Raw genomic sequence first — 23,978 nt, forward strand, 5'->3', positions numbered from 1 at the left:
TAAGTTTGAAGAACAGTGGAAACCTCAGCAGGGAAAGGATACAGAGAATAAAAAGGTGTGATAAGAGGAAGAGTGGCAGTGTGTACAAAACAGAAATGGACAGCAACACAACAGACGTCAATATTCCCTTTTTAACAAAGGGCAAATCGTCCAGGAAATCGATAAGGAAAATTTGGACCTTCAAGAAACATCGAAGTGTGAAGGAAACATTAATCAGTTGCCTCTTGCAACTGGGGACCAAACCTGCAACCCAGGCATTTGCCCTGACCAGGAATCAAATCTGTGGGTTAGCAGGACAACACCCAACTGAGCCATACAAGCCAGGGCTGTAGTTATTTTCTAATCCTCACTTGAGGATATGTTTATTGATCCTAGAAATGAAGGGGGTGGGGGGAGAGAGAGGGGGAATAAGAGAGGGAGAGGGAGACAGGGAGAGGGGAAGGGAGGGAGGGAGAGAGAGAGAAAGAGAGAGAGAGAAACATCTATAGGCTGCCTGCCATCCATGCCCTGACCAAGGATCCAACCTGCAACCTTTTGGTGTATGGGACTATACACTCCAACCAACTGAGCCACTCAGCCAGGACAGTAACTATTTATTGACTCTACAAACTCTTCTCTCATCCTAGCCAGGACCTCAGTGTCAGATGGTTAGCAATAAAGGCTATTTCTTGTGTCAATAGGAACACAGGCTGGGCTGGATCACAAAAGCCACATCCCTGGACCATGAGATCTCCCTTCTCTTTATCCTTGCTTTTCTGCCTGCACAGCAATGGCATTGATAAGATGGACAGCCCAGGAAGAGAACGAACTCCAAAAACCTTAGATTGTTTTACCTGACAATGACCTGTTGCAAAAGATATATGGGTGAGAAGGCTGGAGAATTCCTGCCATCCCTGGAATATATGTGGATGAACTTTTAGAAGCAGCACATCCCATCTATTTGGCTGAGTCTCCTCCACTCCCTATCAATCCAGTCTTCTGGATTACCAATTATGGTCCCCCAGCCTCTGCAGTATTACAAGTGAATTCTGTACAGCATGGAACACAGCTCTTTTGCATGATCTGGGGAAAGACTCCATTCAACTTTACCTGGCATTGAGTAAAGTGTGAACAAACAAAACATCCATGGTGTTTCCAGAAGCCCTAGAGGTTGTTACAACTGCTTCCTCTTCAGGATGATCTGACCCCACAAAAAAATAAATAAATAAAAAATAAATCTTGGCATACAGACCACAAAGCCAAGATATGTATCCCAAGAGGCTGTGTTAGTCATCTAGAACAGGCATAACAAAGTATCACTAACTGGATGGCTTAGACGACAGAAATTAATTTTCCCACCCATATGGAGTCTAGAAATCTGAGGTGTCAACAGGGTTGGTTTCCTCTGAGGCCTCTCTCCTTGGCTTGCAGAGGGCGGTCTTCCTTCCGTGGGTATGTGTGTCCTCACCCCTTTTATTAAGGACATCATTCACACTGCGTAAGTCTACCCTAATGATTTCATTCTAATGTAATACAGTGGAGCCTATGTTCTTGAACTTAATTCATTCCAGAAGGCAGTTCGAAAAGCGATTTGCTCAAAAACCGAATCATATTCAAACTCGTGCATTCTCTCCTTTGCCTGTTGCCTGAGAAACACGTGATTGATTATACATGATCAGCATGAAAGGGCTGTCAGGACAAGAATCGAAGTTTTGCTTGACAACTGAGACATTTTTTCCCATGAACTTGGTGAAGAATCAAACTGTTCAAGATGGAAGACTTTGGAGAACCGAGGTTTGACTGGTGTCTCTTTTAAAATGCTATGTCCAAACACAGTCACATTTTGAAGTGCTGAGGGTGAGGACTTTAACATAGGAATATTGGAATACAAAACTCAGCCATAACAAAGGCTTTGGATCATAACACAAGAGGAAATTGGACAGCTTTATTCACGCATTCATTTGTAATTATACTGACTTCTTTAAAACAAAAAGCTTGGACAGGAACTACTATAATGGACACATGGACAAAATCAAGTGGGAGGGTGGAGGCGGGGGAGGGAGGTGGGTTTGGCTGCCGTGGAGTGGAGGGATAGGGAGAAAAGGCATACAACTGTAATTGAGTAACAATAAAAATTTAAAAAAACCCACAAAGCTTGGGATCCAATGAAATCTGTTCACCCCTTCATGCTGGCAGACCTTGTTTCTGCTTTGAAATCACCCCACAAAGTAAAAGAACACCAAATTTAAAAGTAATTAAACCAACAGGTCTGTTTATTATTGCATAAACCAAAGAAAGTGTGGCACACAACTCCTGGGTTGGTGAGTTTGAAACTGCAAAGACTTATTGCAAGCCTCATGTGACACCAATATTCCTAAGACATGTAGTCATTATTTGCAAGACACCACCAGAACTCAGATCAGGTACTCTGGGCCAACACTGGGTCACACCCATGCCCTAAGTTAGGAGGAAATGAGCATCCCTGGGGATTCCATTTACCCATCACTTTCAAGCAATGTGAGAACACAAAGCAGCTTCCCTAAGCATGTGGGGTGTTGACTGATGTACATTGTGGGGACTGGCCAGGTGACAGAGGTGAAATTACTTCTGCCAGAGAAATTGGCAGTGACTTAAATCCAGCCAGGAGTCCGGGGACGTTAGAAAGCACAATGCAGCTTCCAAACATTTTCCAAGTAGCTGGGACATATGGGAAATCACCCCACTGTGGACATTCAGATGAACGAAGTTCAGTCCACGTAAACGACTGCCTCACAAAGGTTCTCCTCCAGTGTAATTATCCTAAGCCAAGAAATATCACATTCTCTGCTATTTTAGAGCTTTTTGGCAGTGCAAACTCTGAAGTGTGGAATGAAGACAGATGACTGGCTAAAGGGATTGTGACATTCACTGAACCCCAAAAGGCCTTACTCCACTGTGAATTCTCTGATTTTTATGAGACTGTGTCTTTCCCTAAAGGATTACCCATATTCTGCACAGTTGTCTTAGCTTGGGCTGCTATAAAATATAATAAACTGGGGTGCTTATAAACAATGGAAATTTACTTCTCACAATTCCGAAGGCTGGACATCTGACATCATGGTCCCCATGTGGTCAGGTCCAGTGTCCAGTAACGACCAGCATCCTCATTCATGGACCATCTTCTCAAAGGGTCCTCCCATAGCAGATAGAGGAAGCAAGCTTTCTCCCAACTCTTACAAGGACATTAATCCTAAATTCATTACGGTTGTACCCTAATGACCAATTTTCATCATAAGTACCTCCCAAAACCTTACCTCCTAACACTATCACATTAGGGGATAGGATTTCAAAAAACGAATTGTGGGGCACATAAACATTTGATTCATAACATCACTCATAAGGCCATTATCTAGTATGTACCTTCTGGTGTTGAATGAGACTAGAGCTTTGGCTAAAAGATTTCCCACATTCACAGCACTCATAAGGCCTTTCTCCAGTGTGAACTCTCCAATGTTTATTGAGGTTGGACTTGTTACTAAATAATTTTCCACATTCTCCACATTCATAAGGCCTGACTCCAGTGTGAACTCTCTGGTGTTGAATGAGGCCAGAATTTTGGTAAAAGGATTTTCCACATTCTCCACACTCATACGGCCTTTCTCCACTGTGAACTATCTGGTGTTTAATGAGGCTAGAGCTATGGCTAAAGGATTTCCCACAATCACAGCATTCATATGGCCTTTCCCCAGTGTGAATTCTCCCATGGTTATTGAGGTGGGATCTTTGGCTAAATGACTTTCCACATTCACTGCATTCATAAGGCCTTTCTCCAGTGTGAACTCTTTGGTGTTCTAAGAGAATGGACCTGTAGATAAAGAATTTCCCACATTCCTTGCACTCATAAGGCCTTTCTGCAGTGTGAACTCTCTGGTGTTTCATGAGATTAGAGCTATGGGTAAAGGTTTTCCCACATTCTCTACATAAATAAGGCCTTTCTCCAGTGTGAACTCTCTGATGGTTACTGAGAGTACAGCTTTTGCTAAAGGATTTCCCACATTCCCTGCACTCATAGGGCCTTTCTTCTGTGTGAACTCTCCAATGTCTAATGAGACTGTAGCTTTGGCTAAAGGATTTCCCACATTCACTGCATATGTAACATCTTTCTCTACTGAGAACTCTCTGGTGATGAATAACTTTGTATTTGCACCTCAAAGCTTTCATACATTCTTGAGGGTAAGTTTTTTGCTTGGGAAAGGCTGCCACAGAGTTGGTTCCAGTGTTTGAATTTTCTTCAGTATTAGTGGTTTGTACCTGGAGAAATCCTGAAGTGGCCAAGAAGTCCTTCCCAATCTCCCCACAGGTAAAGAGCTTCCCAGACACGTGAAATTTGCAGTCATTCCCAATGGAGGTTCTGTTCACATTGATTGTGAAGGGTTTCTCTCCAATGTTTTGCATCTGGTGCTGAGGGAGGTTTGCACTGAAATATAATTGTTTCCCACACGGGCCCAGCCTGCACAGCTTCTGTCCATGATGCATTCCCTGATGTTCGGCTGACAGCAAAATGTCTTTCAACACCGGGGTACACTTGTCACATGGGTGGGCCCTCTGGGAAGACAGACCTGCCTTGGGAATCCTGACCTGTGACACTCTTTCTACAGAAACACTCTGCTCAGGTGCCTCATCCTCTGCCCCATACCAACAACCTAAAAGAAAAGAAACACTGGTAAAGCGCATGTTGACTGTGGCGGGAGGGGCAGCCTGGACACAAGTGAGTGTTTGAAACAATCAGGAGAGTCCATGCAATGTGTGCAGGAGCTTGGACCTGGGTTCAGGGGAGGATTACTTAGCAGTAAATCAGATTACTGGGCTATAAATCAGACTATGGGAAGCCTCGTGAAGTGAAGGACACCACCAAGTACAGAGCACAGGGAGGAGAGACAGGATCTACAACTCATTGCTCTGTAAACAAATTTTAGCAGGACCTATCTGCTGGTGGGTAACACCTAAATGCTGAGTAGAAAAGTACTAGGCTATGAAGAGCACAAATGGGGAAGCAGACATCACAAGGTGAAGGCAGGGGCTACTATTTATTTGTTTGAAAACATTAAGCAGGATCTTATCTATAGCTGGCCCATGAGTGCTGTGCAGAAGGGTGTGTCCAGGGTAAAGAATATCCATGCCCTGGCCAATGTGGCTCAGTTGGTTGAAGCATCATCCTGAACACCAAACAGTCATGGGCTCCATTCCTGTCTGGGAACATGCTTAGGCTGTGGGTTCAATCCCCAGTCGGGGAGCCTACGAGAGGCAACCAATCATTATTTCTCTTTTTCTCTCTCTCCCCACCCTGCCCCCCATCTAAAAGTAATGAAAAAATGTCCTCAGGTATGGATAAAAAATTAAAAAATATCCAACTGCACCAGAGCAGCAGGTGTTCAATGACTGCCTAAGAGTATGTGTGCACATCACGACATAATATGCAAAAAGGCAATGTTGGAGAACACTGCCAATGGAGCAGCATGAAAAAAGAGTGAGATGTGGAGTCAGACGAGTGAGGATGAGCCCACAGGCTGTAAGAGGAGAAGTGACATGTGGAAGAATTATTAGTGCGCAAAGTGTCAAGAATGGAAATGGAAAGGCTGAAATAAAATGTAGCCACCGGCTTGGGAACTAAGATAAGAGTCCAACAGAATAGGGGACGGTATGGTTTCAACACAACCCTGACATCATGTCCTCTCGCCAGGAAGCCATTCCCCAGGACCAGGCTCCCTCTGAGCCCATCTTTCTATAGGTAGACTCATACCCACCCTGAGAACAACCAAGGGCTCACCATTCTACTCCCAAGATGAGCAACTACATGGCACCCACATGATGCAAGTACTCAGGGAAGTAAAAGAAGTGAGCAGAAACGAAGAACTCAGCACATGACAGCCACAGGAGAGAAAACTAAATACTACAAAGACAATTTCTGAGGAAGGTCTTACAAGAACACTGCATGAACCACACAAGCAGTGACAATGTAACTGACGATAATTCCTAGCACAGGTAGGTATCAAAAAATGTTAGCAAGAGGAAAGAAGTCAACCTTTGGGTAGAGAGTTGATCTGCATCTGAACAAATCTGCTTGGCTAAGGCGACGGCAAGCAAGGTGGAATCTATATAGTGACTGCAAGATGACTGACCCCGGAACCTTCCATGGTAAACTTTTGGGGAGGCAGATGTTGGGAATATTCAAGAAAAGGGCAGTGTACACACCTTAGTCCAATCAATCACAGTACCTACCCAGGAAACTGTGAAAGAAAGCAGTGCTCATGGTCCTATGTGAGACAGACAGAACTCTCTGGGGAAAACAAAAGGGCAGAGACTAGCTCAGAAGACAGAGGTGGGTGTGAGGATCTTACCCGGGGAGGTTATAAGTGCCAAGTTCTCCAGCATCACATCCTGGTACAGGCGTCTCTGAGCCTCATCAAGGAGATCCCATTCCTCCCAGGAGAAGTACACAGCCACGTCATCAAAGGTCACACTGCCCTATCATAATGGGGACAGATGAAACCAAAAATAGCCCCTTTCTAAGGACCTACAATCTCTTCCCACTTCTATTTGACCCATGCCCATTCTCATCCCAAGCTCCTTAACTCAGTGGAAAAACCAGGCCCTGGTGGCAAGGACACTTTTGGAACTCATTGGTCTTGAAGTCCAGCCATCAGTAACAACAGGCAGGTGAACCAATAGATATCTGTGAGCCTGGTATAGAGGATTCCACCAGCTCCCACCAGGCAATTCCTCTGAGATGGCCAAGGTCATGCAAGTGTCAATACAAGGGCCCTGGGGCAATCAAACATACTTCTGCTCCAAGAGCACACAAGTCTTTAGACTGCACATCTATCACACCTCTGGACAGCACAGCCACAGGCCCACTGACACCACCATCTCACTGACCCATACCATAGCCATTTCCCTAGTCTCCCCACGTGTTACTATAATTTAATGACCTCTCCCCTCCACCACACTGCTGAGGATAGGATCCTGCCCTAGGGTTATGGGAAAAACCAAACATATGATACCTGACACTGGAGAGATGAGATGGTCAGCAGTTTAATCGATCACATACATTCACAGCCTGGGAGGGGAGGACACCACACAGGGCTACATGGGGTTGTACTATGGCTTTTTTTGTTGTTGTTGTTTTTAACCCTCACTTGAGGATATTCTTTCATTGCTTTTTAGAGAGAGAAAGAGAGAGAGAAACATCCATGCAAGAGAGATGCATCAATTGGTTGCTTCCCATAAGCAGCCATCTGAGGACTGTATGTGCACTGGGATGGGGGATGGAACATCGCAACCTAGGTATGTGCCCTTACTGGGAATTGAACCTGCAACTTTTTAGTTATGGGATGACACTCCAACCAACTTTGCCACACTGGCTAGGGTCATGGGGTTGTACTATGGAAAACAGTGAACAACCAGGGATGTAGAATGCAAGCTTTGTAGTATTGAGATGGTGAGGTGCCCCTGGGTTCCAGCAGGATGATGCCACTGGTTGGTATGAATAACTCCATGGGCTGGTAGAGAACTAAAACCTAATACAAAGGGAAAAGAAGGAACTGGGTCTGGTATCCTCACTAAAAAGAATTGCTTGGCTAGACTGGGGAAAGGAACTTGCACGCAGGCCATTTGAGGCCCTCCAGGTTTCACCAGATGTCAAGGCAACACGTAACATTGGGACTTCATGTTAGGTCTTACACTACAATTTAAAGTCAACATCCAGGGTAAGATCAGCAAATTCAAACAGGATCCAATACTACTACAGACCTCCCATTGCTCCCATGAGTGGTGGCAACTCCAAATGCTTCCAAAGGCTTCATTGTTTGCCTTGGTTCCTTGCCCTCAGACTCAGCCACAGAGAATCATGTGTGGATCTCACACACACACCCATGACCCTCTTCCACTTCTGTGCTGCACTTGCTGTCTGTTAGTAGTAAAAATTTCCTCTGCTCACCTAACCTCATTCTAAGGCCACTTCATGCCTAGTGACTCTCACAGATGACCCTATGTGCCCCTGGCTTTATCCTTCAGGATGAACAAAACACCCTGCCCCATCAAAACTGCCACAAAATCTTGCCTGGTGAAGAGCATGGAGAAAAAACACTAGCTCTGGCCTAAATGTCATCTTGATTCAATCACTCCTAGGCCTCTGTATCCATCTCATGTCCATTATTCCCTTGAAAGGCCCTGGTCACCTGCCAGACTATACAGACCTCAATATGTCCTCCTTTCATGGCCACTTCACTGCCTCACCTGAAATTTACCACCCGGTACTCAAGCAAGAGACCTAGTTCACAGACTCCACCCTCCTCAACCTGCCCCCCCTAAAAACTTTGACTTCATAACCTGAAGATTATTCCTTTTAAGTGTGAACACAGCTTACTCACCTGAGTCCACAAAGTATCCACATTGTGGATGTTTCCATTGAGAACCCTCCCCAGATTTCCAGACTAGCTGGAAAGTCATGTCTCCACTTGGTCTCAGAAACACCTCAGCCTCTTAACATGGCCAAAGCAGAGCTCTTGATACCTTCAGTGAATTCCTCTCCTATTATAATCTCCCCCAACTTGGATGATGGAGCATCTATTCCTACAAGTCCTGAACACAGCGGTCACAACTGAATCCTATGTTTCACCACCTCTCCCTCTACATTAGAAAATCTAGTTGACCCTTTTTCAAATATGCATCCAGAGTCCAGCCACTTTCGCTAAGCTAGCATTCTGGTCCATTAATATTCACCCGGAGTCAGTAGTAGCCTCTAGCCTGACCTTATTTTCTCCTGCCTCACCCCCACAGTTTGCTGCCACCGTACAGCCAGATGGAGGCTGGGAAGATCTTTAAAGACCACCTCCTGCCTCTAATCCAAAACTCCAGTTACTTCCAGAATATACATCCAACTCTCACGCAGCCATTCTAGTACCAACTCCTGCAACCCTGCTGTTTGTTCCCACATAAAAAAAATAAGACAGAGCTGTGGTTTCCTGAGCACTCCCAGGTGAGTTACACCTGTGAGCACCTGCACATCCTGGTACTAGTGCCTGATATAACCCTCCACACTTTTTACATTGGTGCCACTTACAGGAACATGTCTGTATAAAGCCTGACAAGGACTTACAACTCTAGGACTGAGGTTTCTCCAAGATCTCCAGACCAAAGTACAGGAGGAATGGCACTTAACACTCTATGCAGTGCTCTGGCAGGGTGACTCAGTCGGTGGCATACAGTACAGTATGCCAAAAGGTTGTGGTTTCAATCTGCAGTCAGGGCACATACCTAAATTGTGGGTTTGATCCCTAGCTGGGGCACATTTGGGAAGCGACCAATTCATGTTCTCTCTAAAATCAATAAACATATCCTTGGGTGAGGATTAAAACAAAAGGCTCCAGGTAGATATTGAGTCATTATGTTGTACACACCTGAAACTAACAAAATCTTTTATGTGAACTATAATTTTAAAGAAAAGACTCTTAAGAAAAAACCATCCAGAGAAAAATGTAAGTAGGTAGAGCTCAAGGCCACTGAGGGTCTGGAACATCCTTTACTTCCTGTGCTTCCGAAAGCACTTCCGCAGGCACGGGAATCTGTACTAGAGGGATGCCTCAGAGAGATCGGTCCTTGGTGGGTTCACAGAGCTCCCTTCCTGGGTCCCCCTTCCTGACCCCGAAGCCCAGTGACCTCGCGCTGGCTGTCTCACCTCCGTACTCGGCGCTCAGTGTCCTGTTAACCGGCACTGAGATCTTAGAACAGGGATTCAACCTCCCAGTGCCTCAATGTGCCCATCACCTGATCCGGTCTCTTCTTGCTTTGAATGGCCTTTGGGGTCGTTTGAACCCCCGCCCCAACCCCCGTCTATTGTGAGGCTTCTATTGCCTCACAATAAAGTACAGGCCCAGCCTGCTACTCCAGCTGTCACTCCGCCACGCACTCTCGGCTACCCGCGGGCAGGAGGATCCCAGGGTCCCGGATCCTCCCGGCTCAACCGCCCCTGCGCGTCTTTACCCGGCGGACCCTCAGCCCGTCACCCTCTCCCACTCCCGTCACATCGTGTGTCACTCCGGAGCGCCTCACGGTCCGTACCGCCGGGGCCTGGGCTGCAAGGCGTGACCGACGTCCCGCACCCAGGCTGCAGGGCTCGATGGGGTGAGGGGTGAAGGCCCGGGGGCCGCGCACTCACCTCAGCCGGGCGCCCAAGCCCAGCCGCCGCCATCGGATTCTGAGGGCGGGGCGGGAGCGGCGAGTGAGGAGGCTGCCCCGCGCACCGTGGTCCTCGTCCAGGTTCGAGGCGAGGGTCACCCAGACGGTATCACCGAGATTGAGACCCGCGTCTAAGCTGAGGGAACCGCGACTCTCGCGCCTTCTCGGTGCTGTCACCTCAGGATCAACCCAGCGGTCAGGCGCCGTCAGTGAGTGCGGCGGGAATAGCCGCCTGACTGAATAAGCCGGAAGTCCCGCCTGGACGCGTTAGGCCCGCCCCCCAGAAATGCCTCACTTAGCCCCTCATTGGCTGCTAACGCGGCCTCTCTACGCGGATTCTTCCGGGTAATGTAGTTCTCTACGCACTGCAGGCCGCCTAGTGTGGTGTTCTCCGTTCGGAACAAACTTAGACGGTCGGCGTTGTTACCAAATACTTGTCTTCCCGCAATCTGCCGCCCCTACAAACTCAAAGTTCTCACGGGGATGTAAAGTGCAGTTTGGGAAATACAATCAATAATATTGTGATAACTATGACGGTGTCTGGTGGATGCTAGACTTATGGGGTAGTAACTTTGTAAGTTATATGAATGTCCAGGCATTACACTGCACATTTGAAACTAATATGAAATAATAAATTTCAACTGTAATTGAAAAAAATAAAATAAAAAAGCTCAAGGTACTTTTCCTTTGTCTTGTTATTTCTTAAAAAAATATATTATTGTTGAAAATTTTCTACAAGACTGAATGCTAAGCCACCTTTGTACGTTAATAATGTTGGGTTTTGTTTAAAAAATACTTATTTTTAGAGGGGAAGGGACAGAGAAAAAGGAGAGACACATCAATGTATGGTTGCTTCCCATGCGCACTCACGCCCACCCCACTACCTGGCAGGCAACCCAAGCATGTGCCCTAACTGGAAATCAAACATGGACCCTTCGGTTCACAGGCGGGCACTCAATCCACTGAGCCACACAGGCCAGGGCTGAAGTTCTGTTTTTATCATTTTTATTCTTACTGCTTGTGGAATTTACGGAGTCATTTTTTCATTAGAATTTGGCACATGCTAGAGTGGCTTATTAAGTCTCTAAGACTGTTGAACTGATCACCCTTCCCTATAATCCTGTACACTAGATATTGATGAAATGGGTGATTGAAGTTTGTTTCTGGCAGTGTTTGACAGTGAATGCTGGGTAAATAAAATTTTGGAACCCAGAAACCCTCTCATCAGAGGTAGTAGTGATAGAAAACACTTTTTAATTTTTTTCAATTACAGTTGACATTCAATAGGGTATTTCATATTAGTTTAAGGTATATAACATAGTGACTAGACATTTAGGTAATTTCCGAAGTGATAACTGTGATATTTCCAGTACCCACCTGGCACCGTACACAGTTATCACATTATTATTGACCATATTCCCTATGCTGTACTTTACATTGTGGTGTCTATTTCAAAACTCGCAACCTGTACTTCTTAATCCCTTCACTTTTTTCACCCAGCTACCCTAAACACCCCTCCCATCTGGTAACCATGTTTCATCTATGACTGTTTATATTTTACTTGTTTGTTCTTTAAATTCCACATATAACTGAAATCATGTGGTATTTGTCTTCATGTCTGATCCATTTCACTAAGCATGATAGAAAACTTTAGTTAATGAACAAGCATTAAACCAGAATTTAATGCATATCACAGGCAATGTGTTAAGAAATTGCAAAGGCAGCCCTGACTGGTGTGGTCCCTGTAAACCAAAGGGTCACCAATTCCATTCCCAGTCAGGGCACATGCCTGGGTTGCAGGCCAGGTCCCTGGTTGGGGGCCTGGGAGAGGCAATGGATTTTGTTTCTTTCTCCCTCCCCTCCCCTCTCTCTGAAGGTAAATAAAATCTTTTAAAAAAAGAAATTGTAAAGGCAGAAAAGAAAATCCTCTTATATAGCTAAAAAGAGACAACCCATTACATATATGTTTTGGAAATATAAACTATGACTAGTTATCCAGCTCTGGTACCAAACCATGCTCAGCCACTGGCTGAGAGCAAGGTGCCCAGGGTGGTTTCTTTCAGTAGGCTACAGTGCATCCTCAAGGCAGCAGAGCTCAGGGGCTGTGGGCCACCTGACCTCCTCACACCAAGATCCTTCTTAGGTCAGCACCTAGAAGGGTACTCCCATGACTACCCAGGACTGAAACTACATCAGTAATATTTGAATACTTTTACATATGGTTTCCGCAGAGTAAGGAGGCAGTGGAATCGTTCTTTGACAGATTTATCTCTTGCAGAAACTTCCATTCTCTTCCTTTAAAAAAAAAAGATTTTATTTATTTTTAGAGAGAGGGGATGGAAGGAGAACAAGAGGGAGAGAAATATCAACGTGTGGTTGCCTCTTGCACAACCCCTACTGGGGACCTGGCCCGCAACTGAGGTATGTGCCCTGAATGGTAATCAAACCGGTGATCCTTTAGTTTGCAGGCTGGCACTCAATCCACTGAGCCACACTAGCCAGGGCAGAACTCACTTGTTTTTAAACCACCACAGAGTAAACAATTCCAAACTTGAATGAGTCTGAACAATAAAGCCTTCCTTCATTGTCACACAAACCAGCACACTAAAGGTAGGCTGTTCTCAGGTTCATGACAAGAGGATAAAAAGTTCCACCATAATAGCCACGTGAGACTAATGGTACTCCAGTAAAGGGTCATCCCTCTTTTCAAGTCACCAGCAGAGTGTCTGACCCAAAAATAAACCAGTTCCATGGCCCAACTTACCAGAAAGGAAGAAATGAGCGCTCAGGCTTCTAAAAAATCGCTCCACTGTGTGGGAGAATGCTAAGGTTTCCTTCCCTGGATGCACTGAGGTGGGTGAGTGATGAGAGCACCAGCCAAGTGGCAGAGGTGAAAAGGCTTTTGCACAGAACTGGCAGTGACATAAATCTGGCCATGGCACTGTGCATTTAAAGTGCAATGCAGCCCTGGCTAGTGTGGCTCAATGAATTTAGCACGGGCCTGTGAACCAACGGGTCACTGGTTCAATTCCAGTCAGGGCACATGCCTGGGTTGTGGGCCAGAGGCAGCCAGTCAGTGTTTCTTTCACACATCGATGTTTCTCTCCCTCTTCCTCCCTTCCTCTCTCTCTGAAAAATAAAATCTTTTTTTTTTTAAAGTGCAATGCAGTTCCCATATACCTATTTATGCAGGTGTTCAAATGTATGAGGTTTAATATAGGCAGGTGGCACCTTCAAAACGGATCTCCCTTAGCATTATACTGAAAAAGAATTAACACATTCCCTATCTAAACTGCTTTTCTTATGTAAACTTTGTGATTTCCAATGAGATAAAGCTGAAGGCTTTCTCACAGTCACTGCACTCATAAGGTTTTTTCCAGTGTGAACTCTGATGTGTACTTAGACTTGAGTTTTGACTAAAGGATTTCTCACATTCCCCACACTCATAAGGCCACTAACAAGTGTGACCTAATGATGATGAAGGAACAAAGAGGTTTAGCCTCAAGAATTTCCCACATTTGCTTCACTTACAAAGCCTTTCTCTAGTGTGAACTCTCCTATGGTTAGTGAAGCTGAGGTATGCAGCAAAGGATTTCTCACAATCAATGCACTTATAAGGTCTTTCTCCAGTGTGCACTCTCTGATGATAATGGAAGGCAGAGATTTGGCAAAACAGTTTTCCACATTCACTGCACACATAAGGCCTTTCACTAGTGTGAATTCTCCTGTGTTTAATATAATTGGAGTTTGCAGCAAAGGTTTTCCCACATTCACTGCACTCATAAGGCCTTTTTCTGGTGTGAACTCTCTGGTGTTGAATGAGACTTGAACTTTGGCTAAAGGATTTTCCACATTTCCTACATTCATAAGGCTTTTCTCCAGTGTGAACTCTGAGGTGTTTAATGAGGTTAGATTTGCAGCTAAAAGATTTGCTACATTCACTGCACTCAATAGGCCTTTGTGCAGTATGAACTTTCCGATGGAAACTGATACTTGAGCTTTGTTTGAAGGATTTTCCACATTCATTGTACTGATGAGGGCTTTCTTCAGTGTGAACTCTTTGGTGGAAAGTGAGCCTGGATTTTTGGTTAAAGGATTTCCCACATTCACTATACCCATAAGGCCTTACTCTGGTGTGAATTCTTTGGTGTACAGTGAGGTTGGACTTGTACCTAAATGATTTCCCACATTCACCACACTCATAAGGTCTTTCTCCAGTGTGAACTCTCCTATGTGCAATGAGGTGGGAGTTTCTGGTAAATTGATTTCCTGCACTCTGTACATGCATAAGGACTTTCTCTGGTTTTTCCTCTCCAGGGTTCAATGTCATGGACTTGTTAAATAATGTTCCACATTCCCCAGACTCAAAAGCTTTTTCTCCGGTGGGAAAATTCTGATGTCTAATGAGGCTACCACTTTTGCTAAACAATTTCCCACATCCATGGGACATAAAACAACTTTCTCTAGTGAGGACTCTCTGGTGCTGAACAAGCATGTGATAGTGGCTGAAGGATTTCATGTGTTCTTCCCAGTTGTTGAGAGTTGAGAATTGAGCCTTTTTCTTCTGAAAAACTGCCACACACTTGGCTCCATTGTTTGACTTCTCCTTGGTGTAAAAGATCTGTTGCTGAAGAAATTCAGAGCTGGCCATGAAGTCCTTCCCAGTCTCTCTGAAGATAAGTGTCTTCCCTGACACATTCAGTTTGCAGCTCTTCACAAACAAAGCTCTGTTCACATGGCTTCTGAAGGGTTTCTCTCCAACGTGGTGCTTCTGATAAAGATATGCACTGACATGTAATTTTCTCCCATACACATCACACCTGTACAGTTGCTGCTTGTCATGAGTTCCTTGGTGCTCAGCCAAATGCAAAATGTCACTTAAGATCAAGCCAAACTTTTCACAGGGCTGGCTTTTCTTGGGAGACAGATCAGCATTGGGAGTCCTGATCTGTGACACTCTTTGTGCAGAAACACTGTGCTCAAAAGGAGCCTCCAGATACTCCACTTCAGGGCGACAACCTGAAAGCAAGAAATGCTGGTGAAATGCACGCTGACTTTGGTGGGAGGGGGCAGCTAATATGCACGTGTGTGTCTACCAAACCCAGGAACAAGTCCATGGGATTACCTGGAACAAGAGTTGGTTTCAGGTTGATGATGGGGCTGTTCAGAAGTACTGGTCTATACAGATCATAGGACGGAGGAGGCCTCACGTGACAAAGGACATACAATTTGTTCCAAGGCAAACAACCTTCAACAGGACCTTGTTTGCTAGAGACATGAGTGCTATAGAAAAGGTTGTGTCCTGGTTCTCCAAAGAGAATTATAAAACAGCTGCCGTTGGTCAGACACTGTTTAAGAATGAGTACACTCTTCATAAAACAAATCATGTAAGCCAATATTGAAGACAACTGCAGAAGAAGCAGTGAGAAAAATGGGTGTGATGTAGGGTCCAGATAGGTAACAGTTAGCCATGGGCTGGATGTAGGTGTAGAAGTCACAAGGTATATATATAGCATTGACAGGTTAGCAAGTGTCAAGAATAGCAAGGAAAGTGCAGAAATAGTGTGTGGCCACAGGCCCTGGCACTAAAACACTAGTCCAACAAAACAGGTATCTGGTATGATATGAACACAGCACTTACATCATGCCCTCCCCCAGGTGCCACTCCTCAGGGCCAGGCTTCCTGTGAGCCCATCTTGCTGAGCCTGGACTCTTATTCAGCCAGGGGATAACTGAAGACTTTCTAACACACTCCCTAGATGACCAAGGATATGAGACCTGGATAATGCAATAGTTAGGAAAAGACAGACAGCACTAGCCAAGAACAAGCCAGCACATGATAGCCCATAGGAAAGAAAACTAAATACTACACAGAGCATTTGAAAGGAGAGTCTTGCAAGAACAGCCTGTGGCCCACATAGGCAATGGCATTTTCTGGCACAGGCAGGCCTGAGGAAACGTTAGCTAGAGGAAGGGAGCAGAACCTGGGTAATCAGGTGCTTGGCCAGGGTGAGGGCAAGCAAAGTGGGATCTGTTAGGGTGACTGTAAAACCTCTGCCCCTGACACCCTCCATATAAGACTGTAGGGGAGGTGTCTTGAGCAGCTGCTCAAGAAGAGGGCGGTGCACAAACCTCAGCCCCACTAATCATAATACCTACCCAGCGAAACGGGGAAAAAGTAGAGTCCATGGTCCTATGTGGGAAAAACAGACTTGTCTCTAGGTCAAAGGAAAGGGCAGAGAGTAGCTAAGGTAATGAGAAAAAGTCTGAGAATCTTACCCAGTGAGGTTATAAGTGCCAAGTTCTCCAGCATCACATCACAGTATAAGTGTCTCTGAGCCTCATCAAGTAGCCTCCATTCCTCCCAGGAGAAGCACATGAACACATCTTCAAAGGTCACATGGCCCTGCTATGATGGTGACAGATGAAATCACAAACAGCCCCTCTGCTGAGAAGCCAAATATATCCCTCCCACCCCAACATCTACTGTAGACCTTCTCCTAAGTAATCCAATGCAGAGAAGCCAGGCCATGGTATTACTGGTGCTGCTGTCTCTTCATGGGCCCATTGATAACTGGGTAAAGCCATCAGCAGCAAAAAGCAGATTGACAAATAATGTATTTAAGCTGTGGGACTAGCACAGAAGGATGTACCCCATCCACAGGTAATCCCCCTGGTATGGCCAATGCCATGGTATTCTCAATGCAGTGCCCTAGACAACCAGACTTGCTACCTGTGCAACCACACATCACTCTTTATAATGCATACCTCTCATATCTGCAGACCCCATAGCTACATGCCCATGACACTATAATCAATGCCCACCCCCCCACATTTGTATTTCAATTAGCTCCTCATGCTGGTAAGAGTGTGATTCCCACACTAGGTGTGTGGTCACACTCAGAGCATCTGATGCTGGACAGATACAATCAACATCTTTATTAATCTCACATACTTGCAGCCTGGGAGAGGAGGGCACCACACAGCACACAAGGCCACATGAAGGCTGCACTCCAGAAAAGACTGAACAACCAGAGGCAGTCTTTGTGAGACTGAGAGGGTAACATGTCCCAATTCCTGTAGGAGGACGTGACCAACTTATTTAAGTATTTCTGTAGGTTGGTAGGGAACTAAAACCCACCACAAAGGCATCAGCAGGAACTGTGCCTGCTCCCGTTAACAAGAGTTGTGAGGCTACAAGATTATATCTGTGAGAGCAGAGGGTGGAGAGAAACTTGCAAAAGGGCCGATTGAGGGTATCCTGGTTTTACCAGATATCAGGATAGCACATCTATTTGCCTTTAGTTTAGGACTTAATCACAAAACTTGGAAGAGAACATCCACCTCTAAGAGTATACTTAGCAATCAAACAGGATCCAGTATTACCAGAAATTTTCCATGGTTCCCATTAGCAATGGCAGCCCCAAACCATTCTATGATGGTCTTGCTATATACCTTGCATCAGACTTAACTACATGGAGCCACATGTGTGTGAGGGTTCAGAATGAGCCACCCCAAGATATGTCTCCATTATATGCAAATTCTGAGCTAAAGTAACTGACACCCTGTGGGCTCAGGAGAAACTTCCGTCCCCATCCCCTTAACCTATCTAGCAATGATTTTTGATTGGTATGCTGCAAGAATTTTTAAAACATGCAATAACTGACCTCTTTTCCCTTAGATTGTCAAAATAAAAAAAGGACAACAGCCAACACAACACAACAATAGCTGTCCATGAATGAATCAAAATTATACCCTTTCTTTTTTTTCAAATTGGGAAAAATTATATTTTTTGGTATGCTGCAGAATTTTAGTAATTAGTTTATGTGTGCCAAGACACACAAAAAAGGTAAAAGTCGCTGATCTAGAAGAATCTGAGCCCTGGCTGGATAGCTGAGTTGGTTAACACATCCACCCGATGTGCCAAGGTTGTGGGTTCAATCTCTGTTCAGGATACATACAACCAGTGAATACACATATAAGTGGAACAACAAAGCAATGTTTCTCTCTCTCTCTCTCTGTAAAATCAATTAACAACAAACTTACCCCCCTGCTGGGAACCGTCCTGCCTGGTTTCAGGAGCTGTGACCTCACTAACAGGCAAAAAGGCCCCACAGGAAGGGGCCCTTGGGACCATAAGCCACCGAGGAGACAAAACTTATCCTCCCGGCAGGGGGCACCGCCTCTGCCCCCTTTACTTCACCCTGCTTGGCTGGATAATCAATGATGGGTAAGATTCCTCAAGGAAGAAACAACCTAAGACAGGCACAGTCATGAAGGGGCAATCAGGGAAGGATTTAGGGGATTATGGAGGAAGGACAAAAGACCCACACCCCTCAGCTTTGTCATAGCCTGAGTCCTCATTTGATCTGTAAAAAGTCTCCTAATCTCTTGGCTGCCTTGCTTCCCCCACCTGATTCAGGCCTGAAACAATGCCAAAGAGGGGTGCAGTCCTGTGCAGGAATGGGAGGTTCCGGGGCAGGGTGCAATCAGGCCTGAGAAAGAATACATAAAATCCTGTGAAACCTGCTTTGCTAAGAATGCCCTCAATTTAAATATTAAGGGTCTGAACACAAAATGAGTTTGTTTCCCAAGGTTTTATGGCCAATTGGCATCACCCTGTTTACCAGACCCCAACTCAAAAGGACCCCCGTGATCCCAGAAATGTTATCTGTAAACTTTACATGCATGCTATGTATATCTATGCAAACTTAACTCAATAAAAGCTCATTGAGAAAGAGGCTCAAGGTCCTTCTCCTCTGAGAGATTGGTCAGCCTTTTCTCCCCAAGCAGATCATGTCTTGGTAGATTTATTCTCACCCGTGGCAGCCAGGAGAGCTCTGCTGGATGGAGCTCCCCCTGCCCCCGCCGCCCTCCCCCCGCACAGAGCCACGTCTCTGGCCCACCTGGATGATGGTAGTAGACTCATCATAATATTCCTTCCTTCTCCCTCAAGCCCACAATGTGTTCTCCACCGTGCACCCAGTAGAATCCTGTTAAGGTCGGGATAATATCACTTCCTCCCTCTGAGCAGTTTTTTCTCGAAGCATATACATATCCTGGCTAATTTTCCACACCTGTTACATTGGTCATCCATAATGGAAACACCTCAGTATACACTCCACACAAATAGACTCAACACACTGGGCTTGGGGTTTCTCCATGGTCCTCAAACTCAAGGACTGGAAAAATGGCACTAAGAGTCCCAGGAAACTGTCCTGGCATGGTAGTTCTGTTGGTTAGAGTATTGTCCTGATATGCCAAGGTTGCAGGTTCGATCCCCAGTTAGGTTCACATGGTGGTCCAGTTAGGGCACATGCAAGAATCAACCAATGAATGCACAAATAAGTGGAACTACAAATCAATGTCTGTCTCTCTTTTCCTTCCTCTCTCTCAAATCTACAAATAAATAAATAAATAAATTTAAAAATCAAAATAAATAAAGATTAAAGAGCTCTGATGCCATCACAGGAAAAACTGTATTTAAAAAAAAAAAAAAAAGCAGCCCTGACCAGTGTGGCTCAGTTACTTGGGTGTCCGCCCACAAAGCAAAAGGTCGCAGGTTCAATTTGTGGTCAGGGCACATGCCTGGGTTGCAGGCTTACTCCCTGGTTGGGCTACAAGTGAGAGGCAACCAATGATGTTTCTCTCCCTCTTTCTCTCTCCCTTCCCCTCTCTAAAAATAAGTAAATAAAATCTCAGGAAACCACAATCCGGGGAACACAGAGGGGGGCTGGGGTAGTGAGGGTCTGTGACACTCTGCACTTCCTGTGGTTCCATAAGCACGAAGGGAACCTGTACTGAAGAGGCCTTAGAGGAATGCGGGTCCCTGGAGGGGTTCCACCTACTCACACCTCCCTGTACCCTCCCTGCCCTGGCCCTGGAGCCGGTGACCTGTCAGGCAGGCTGGCCGTCTAACTTCTGTGGTCTCTTACCATCCAGTGTGAACTGAACAGAGAACAACCTCCCAGCGCCTGGTGGAACTCAGCAGTCCCTCCAGTCTGTTTTTCCTCTGAACGGCCTCTGGGGACATTAGAAAACCCTAACCAAGATGGTGTCTCTTTTTGTTCAAATCCCCGTCCCCTGGCTTCTAGAGTCCTCACAATAAGGGACAAGCCCAGCCTGGCACCCCAGCTGTCATTCCGCCTCTCACTCTCTGCTCCCCGCGCGGGCTGGAGGATCCCAGGGTCCCGGATCCTCCCAGATCAGCCGCCCCTTCGCGTATTCACAGGGCGGCCCCCTCAGCCCGTCACTCTCTCCCACCCCGGTCACGCTACCCACGAGAGCCTCACGGTCCAGACACCGGCCTGGGCTGCGGGGCTTGGAGAGATTGTGGGGGAGGGCCCGGGGGAAGCGCATTCACCTCAGCAGGGCGCCGCTGTGCAGCCGCCCGCCAACCGACTCCGTGAGGAACGGAGCAGGAGCGGCGGGCGAGGGGGCACCGTGGTCCTCCTTCCTGAGATGGCGCGTAACGGCGTCGCCCAGCCTTCACACCCCAGTCAGTGCGGCGGGGACCACAACGACCCTGGCGCCCTCTTGGTCCCGGCAAGTTTCCTCCGACCCAGGGCTGAACAGCTTCCGACGCTGTGAGTCGACCCTGAGAGAAGACAAATTGCCCACCACGGAGAGGAGGCCGGAAGTGCTGCCCGCCCGCCCGCTGGAGGTCATTAGGCTCAGGCGGATTTTTCTGAATTTTCATTGGTCGGCGTCGCTGCCAACGTCTGGCAGCGATCTGGGTACTCCAATTCCCACATCCACAGGCCACGCTAACCGGCCTTCCACGAACCTCCAGTGGAAAAGGCCCCGCACCGCCAAGAGGGACGCTGGGAACCCGAAAGTCTGGGTCCCAGGATAGAGGAGGGGCTTAGCTCCTTCTTAAAGGTGCCGCACTCAGATTTCTGGGGTGTACTGTCTGCAACCAAACGACTCAGGTGTTTGGAGACATGTTATTTCAGAGTCCGTGAAGTTGTGAGGCTAAATAGATTCTGTCAGATGCTCCCGAAGATTTTCAGATCCACATGCACCTATTCTGTATTCAGTCACAAAATGTGTCCACTCGTGGAGGAATACGTTAGTATCAAAACGGTGACTGCATCTCATTGCTGGGAAGGGACTATAGTGCATGAGGAATTGAAATGATCTCACAATAACACTTGTAAAATGCAAATTATAGAAACCTTTTAATTTTTGTAACTATGTAAGGTGCGAGATGCTAACTAGACTTATGATCATTTCACAATACATACAAATAATCATTATACACCTAAAACTAATACAATGTTATATGTCAATTATACCTCACTTTTTTTTAAGGATTTTATTTGTTTATTTTTAGATAGAGGGGAAGGGAGGGAGGAAGAGGGAGAGAAACATCAATGTGTGGTTGCCAATGTGTGGTTGAGTGTGCCCCCTATGGGGGGCCTGGCCTGCAATCCAGGCACCTGCGCCAGCTGGGAATCAAACTGTGGTTCGTCCGAGGGCACTCAGTCCACTGAGCCACCAGCCAGGGCTACACCTCACTTTTGAAAATTGTTTTAGAAAACTATTAGTAACAACTATGTAGTGATTCAAAGATGGTGGAAGAATTGCCTCTGGGTATCATTGGATGGTGAAAAAAGGAATATCTCACTTAGTGACATCTGTGAAAAGACACAATCACATAATTTAGGGATAATTTGGGGATTCTTGAATTGGCAAATTTTTATTATTATTTTTTACCTTCATCCCAGGACATTTTTTCATTCCTTTTAGGAAGAAAGGAAATTAGAGAGAGAAACATTGCCCAGGTAGAGGCTCAAACCCGCAAACCCAGGCATGCTCCCTGATGGGGAATCCAACTGACCAAGGCCCAACCAACTGAGCCACACCAGCCAGGGCTTGAATTGGCAAGTTTTTAAAGGTCATCATTTCATTTTGCCATTTGCAATACTTACAACTATTGTTTTGTACCCCCTCAGTAAAATCAAGCTATTTAGCACAGACACTTTGTATATACTGCAGAATTGGAGAAAACACACACACACTTCTGCCAGGGACTATGCACTCCCAGAAAAGATCTGACCAGGCCTTCAGTCTTCACACTGGGTTGGTTAATGAAGGCCTTTTCCTGCAGGAAGCCAGCCCCTAAACACTCAGTGAGATGGCTCTCCAGTTTGTAACAATTAAGAGAGCAACTAACCTATCACCTTTGCCTAATCAAGGGAGTGACATGTCATATTTGCAAGGGGAGGGGATTATACAACTTTTAACACAAAGGAGTGGAAATCTTGGGGATCATCTTAGAATTCTGCCTACCACAGTGATTTTGCTAAGGTTCATCTGCACGGAAGACTGTGAACCCTGGAGAGGGGAGGGAAGACACCTACTAAGATGGGCTCCTGGTTGATAACTGGACTCAAATTTTTTTTAAAAAGAGCTCAGCAGCCATTTTTTCACAGGGTCCTCTCACGTAAACTGCAAAGAGAAGCCTGTGCTGAACTGCCTGCCTCCACTGTGTTCCTGCCATCTAAGACAGCCCTTATAGTGGAGTTCCAGAAACCTATTTCAACCAATAGTACTGAAGCTTTCCCCATCAGAGCTGTACAGCTCTCTGGCCATGCAGAGCAGCTCTAGTCTGATGAAATAGCACAGTGACTTTGGGGCCAAACTGCGAGGATCTGGAATCCTCCATTGGAGGACAGACCAATCAGGGACCAGGGCAGGGACTCCTGTCCACATAAGCCAGCTCCCCTCTGGCTCCTCAGTACACGCTGCCTGGCTGAGCTACAGAGCAGCTGGTTGGCCCCAGAGCTGTTCTACAGCTGTGCTATTTTGACAGCTGTTCTGTATCACATTTGGAATGTTTTGTAGTGAATAAAGTTCCTTCTTCACTGCACCCCAAATTGGAAATTCCTGATGGCATTGAATTCATGCCAACAATCATTGGATGACAAGATTCATGTTTTTCCTCTCCTTGTTTACTTGATACTTGATTAAAAGGCTACCCAGTGTCTTCATGCTGGCACCCATATACAGTGTGTAGTGTATTTCCACCATACCAACCCTGGAGTATGTACAATGCTGCCTTCCAATGACTGGATGGATTTGCCTTAGACTTTGATGGATTCCAAAGGCACAGAGGTGTGGTGGAGCCGGGCTTCTCCACTTTCTGGGCCTTCACCTGATTTGGAACCCTGAGATATAATTGTTCTGAGAATTATCAGCAATGGAATGGTGAGGTGGGCCCCTTTACTCTGGTACTGAGTTGGCATTCTTAGTCTTTTCATGTAAGTGGAGACAAGCTATGAGAATTGGCAGATAGTGGGAAAGTTATGGCTCCCCAGTATAGTCTGGGATATTGCCCAAAGAAATTATTTGTATTTCTGGTTAGGATCAAGATCAAGGAAAGAAACATTGACAATTCTCTTTCACACTTACAAAGTTGGATTTTTCTCTACCCAATTACAATTATTCATGAACTATGAGAGCTAAGATGCAAGAATTGCTATATCATATGAATTTATTTTGTCTTATTCTAGTATTCCTTTCTCAGGGTTTGCACATCCTCAGTCTGACATCCCTGCCATTGTTTTCTCCACACTGGGAAGCACGTCCTCCAGCTCTTTCATTTCTTTCACAGATTTCCCACTTTTGCAAGGTGCACAGCATTCAGTATTTCATTACATTTACTAACTGTTGTTCACTCTTCAATCTTGTCCTTTCAAAGTATTGTCTGCTTTTCGATCTAATAACTAAAATGTAGACACAATGTTATTTAGATACAAATAAATGAGAAATAGAAATGG

At 45.8% G+C, this 23,978-nt stretch overlaps 2 protein-coding genes across 3 annotated transcripts; both read right to left on the reverse strand.

Moving 5' to 3' along the window:
* Positions 1 to 2,832: 2,832 nt before the first annotated feature.
* On the reverse strand, positions 2,833 to 10,460 carry LOC112313923 (zinc finger protein 256). Its single transcript, XM_045203608.3, has 3 exons — positions 10,175 to 10,460; positions 6,357 to 6,483; positions 2,833 to 4,661 (listed from the first exon to the last, which is right to left on the reverse strand). The coding sequence occupies exons 1-3, from the start codon at positions 10,205 to 10,207 to the stop codon at positions 3,364 to 3,366; spliced, it is 1,458 nt and encodes a 485-aa protein (XP_045059543.2). The 5' UTR covers positions 10,208 to 10,460; the 3' UTR covers positions 2,833 to 3,363.
* Positions 10,461 to 11,441: 981 nt separating this feature from the next.
* On the reverse strand, positions 11,442 to 21,302 carry LOC128779715 (zinc finger protein 154). 2 transcript variants are annotated; one of them, XM_053915663.1, is made up of 3 exons: positions 20,558 to 21,302; positions 16,474 to 16,600; positions 11,442 to 15,213 (listed from the first exon to the last, which is right to left on the reverse strand). In XM_053915663.1, exons 1-3 carry the CDS (start codon positions 20,891 to 20,893, stop codon positions 13,718 to 13,720), a joined length of 1,959 nt encoding a protein of 652 aa, XP_053771638.1. In that variant the 5' UTR covers positions 20,894 to 21,302; the 3' UTR covers positions 11,442 to 13,717. The 2 variants fall into 2 exon arrangements, with proteins under 2 accessions (XP_053771638.1, XP_053771637.1); XM_053915662.1 differs by having other exon boundaries at positions 16,474 to 16,603.
* Between the last annotated feature and the right edge of the window lie 2,676 nt (positions 21,303 to 23,978).

This window comes from Desmodus rotundus, chromosome 12 (assembly GCF_022682495.2).
Source record: "Desmodus rotundus isolate HL8 chromosome 12, HLdesRot8A.1, whole genome shotgun sequence".
Classification (NCBI taxonomy): domain Eukaryota; kingdom Metazoa; phylum Chordata; class Mammalia; order Chiroptera; family Phyllostomidae; genus Desmodus; species Desmodus rotundus.

Excerpts from the sequence above, each read along its gene's own strand:
- LOC128779715 (XM_053915662.1), bottom strand. The coding sequence starts at position 20,893 with ATGAAAATTCAGAAAAATCCGCCTGAGCCTAATGACCTCCAGCGGGCG. Across the intron at positions 16,604-20,557 it reads CACAGCGGCGCCCTGCTGAG|CAGGGCCATGTGACCTTTGA; the intron begins GTGAATGCGCTT and ends TCACCATCATAG. Across the intron at positions 15,214-16,473 it reads GGCACTTATAACCTCACTGG|GTTGTCGCCCTGAAGTGGAG; the intron begins GTAAGATTCTCA and ends TCTTGCTTTCAG.
- LOC112313923 (XM_045203608.3), bottom strand. The coding sequence starts at position 10,207 with ATGGCGGCGGCTGGGCTTGGGCGCCCGGCTGAG. Across the intron at positions 6,484-10,174 it reads GGCTTGGGCGCCCGGCTGAG|GGCAGTGTGACCTTTGATGA; the intron begins GTGAGTGCGCGG and ends CCATTATGATAG. Across the intron at positions 4,662-6,356 it reads GGCACTTATAACCTCCCCGG|GTTGTTGGTATGGGGCAGAG; the intron begins GTAAGATCCTCA and ends CTTTTCTTTTAG.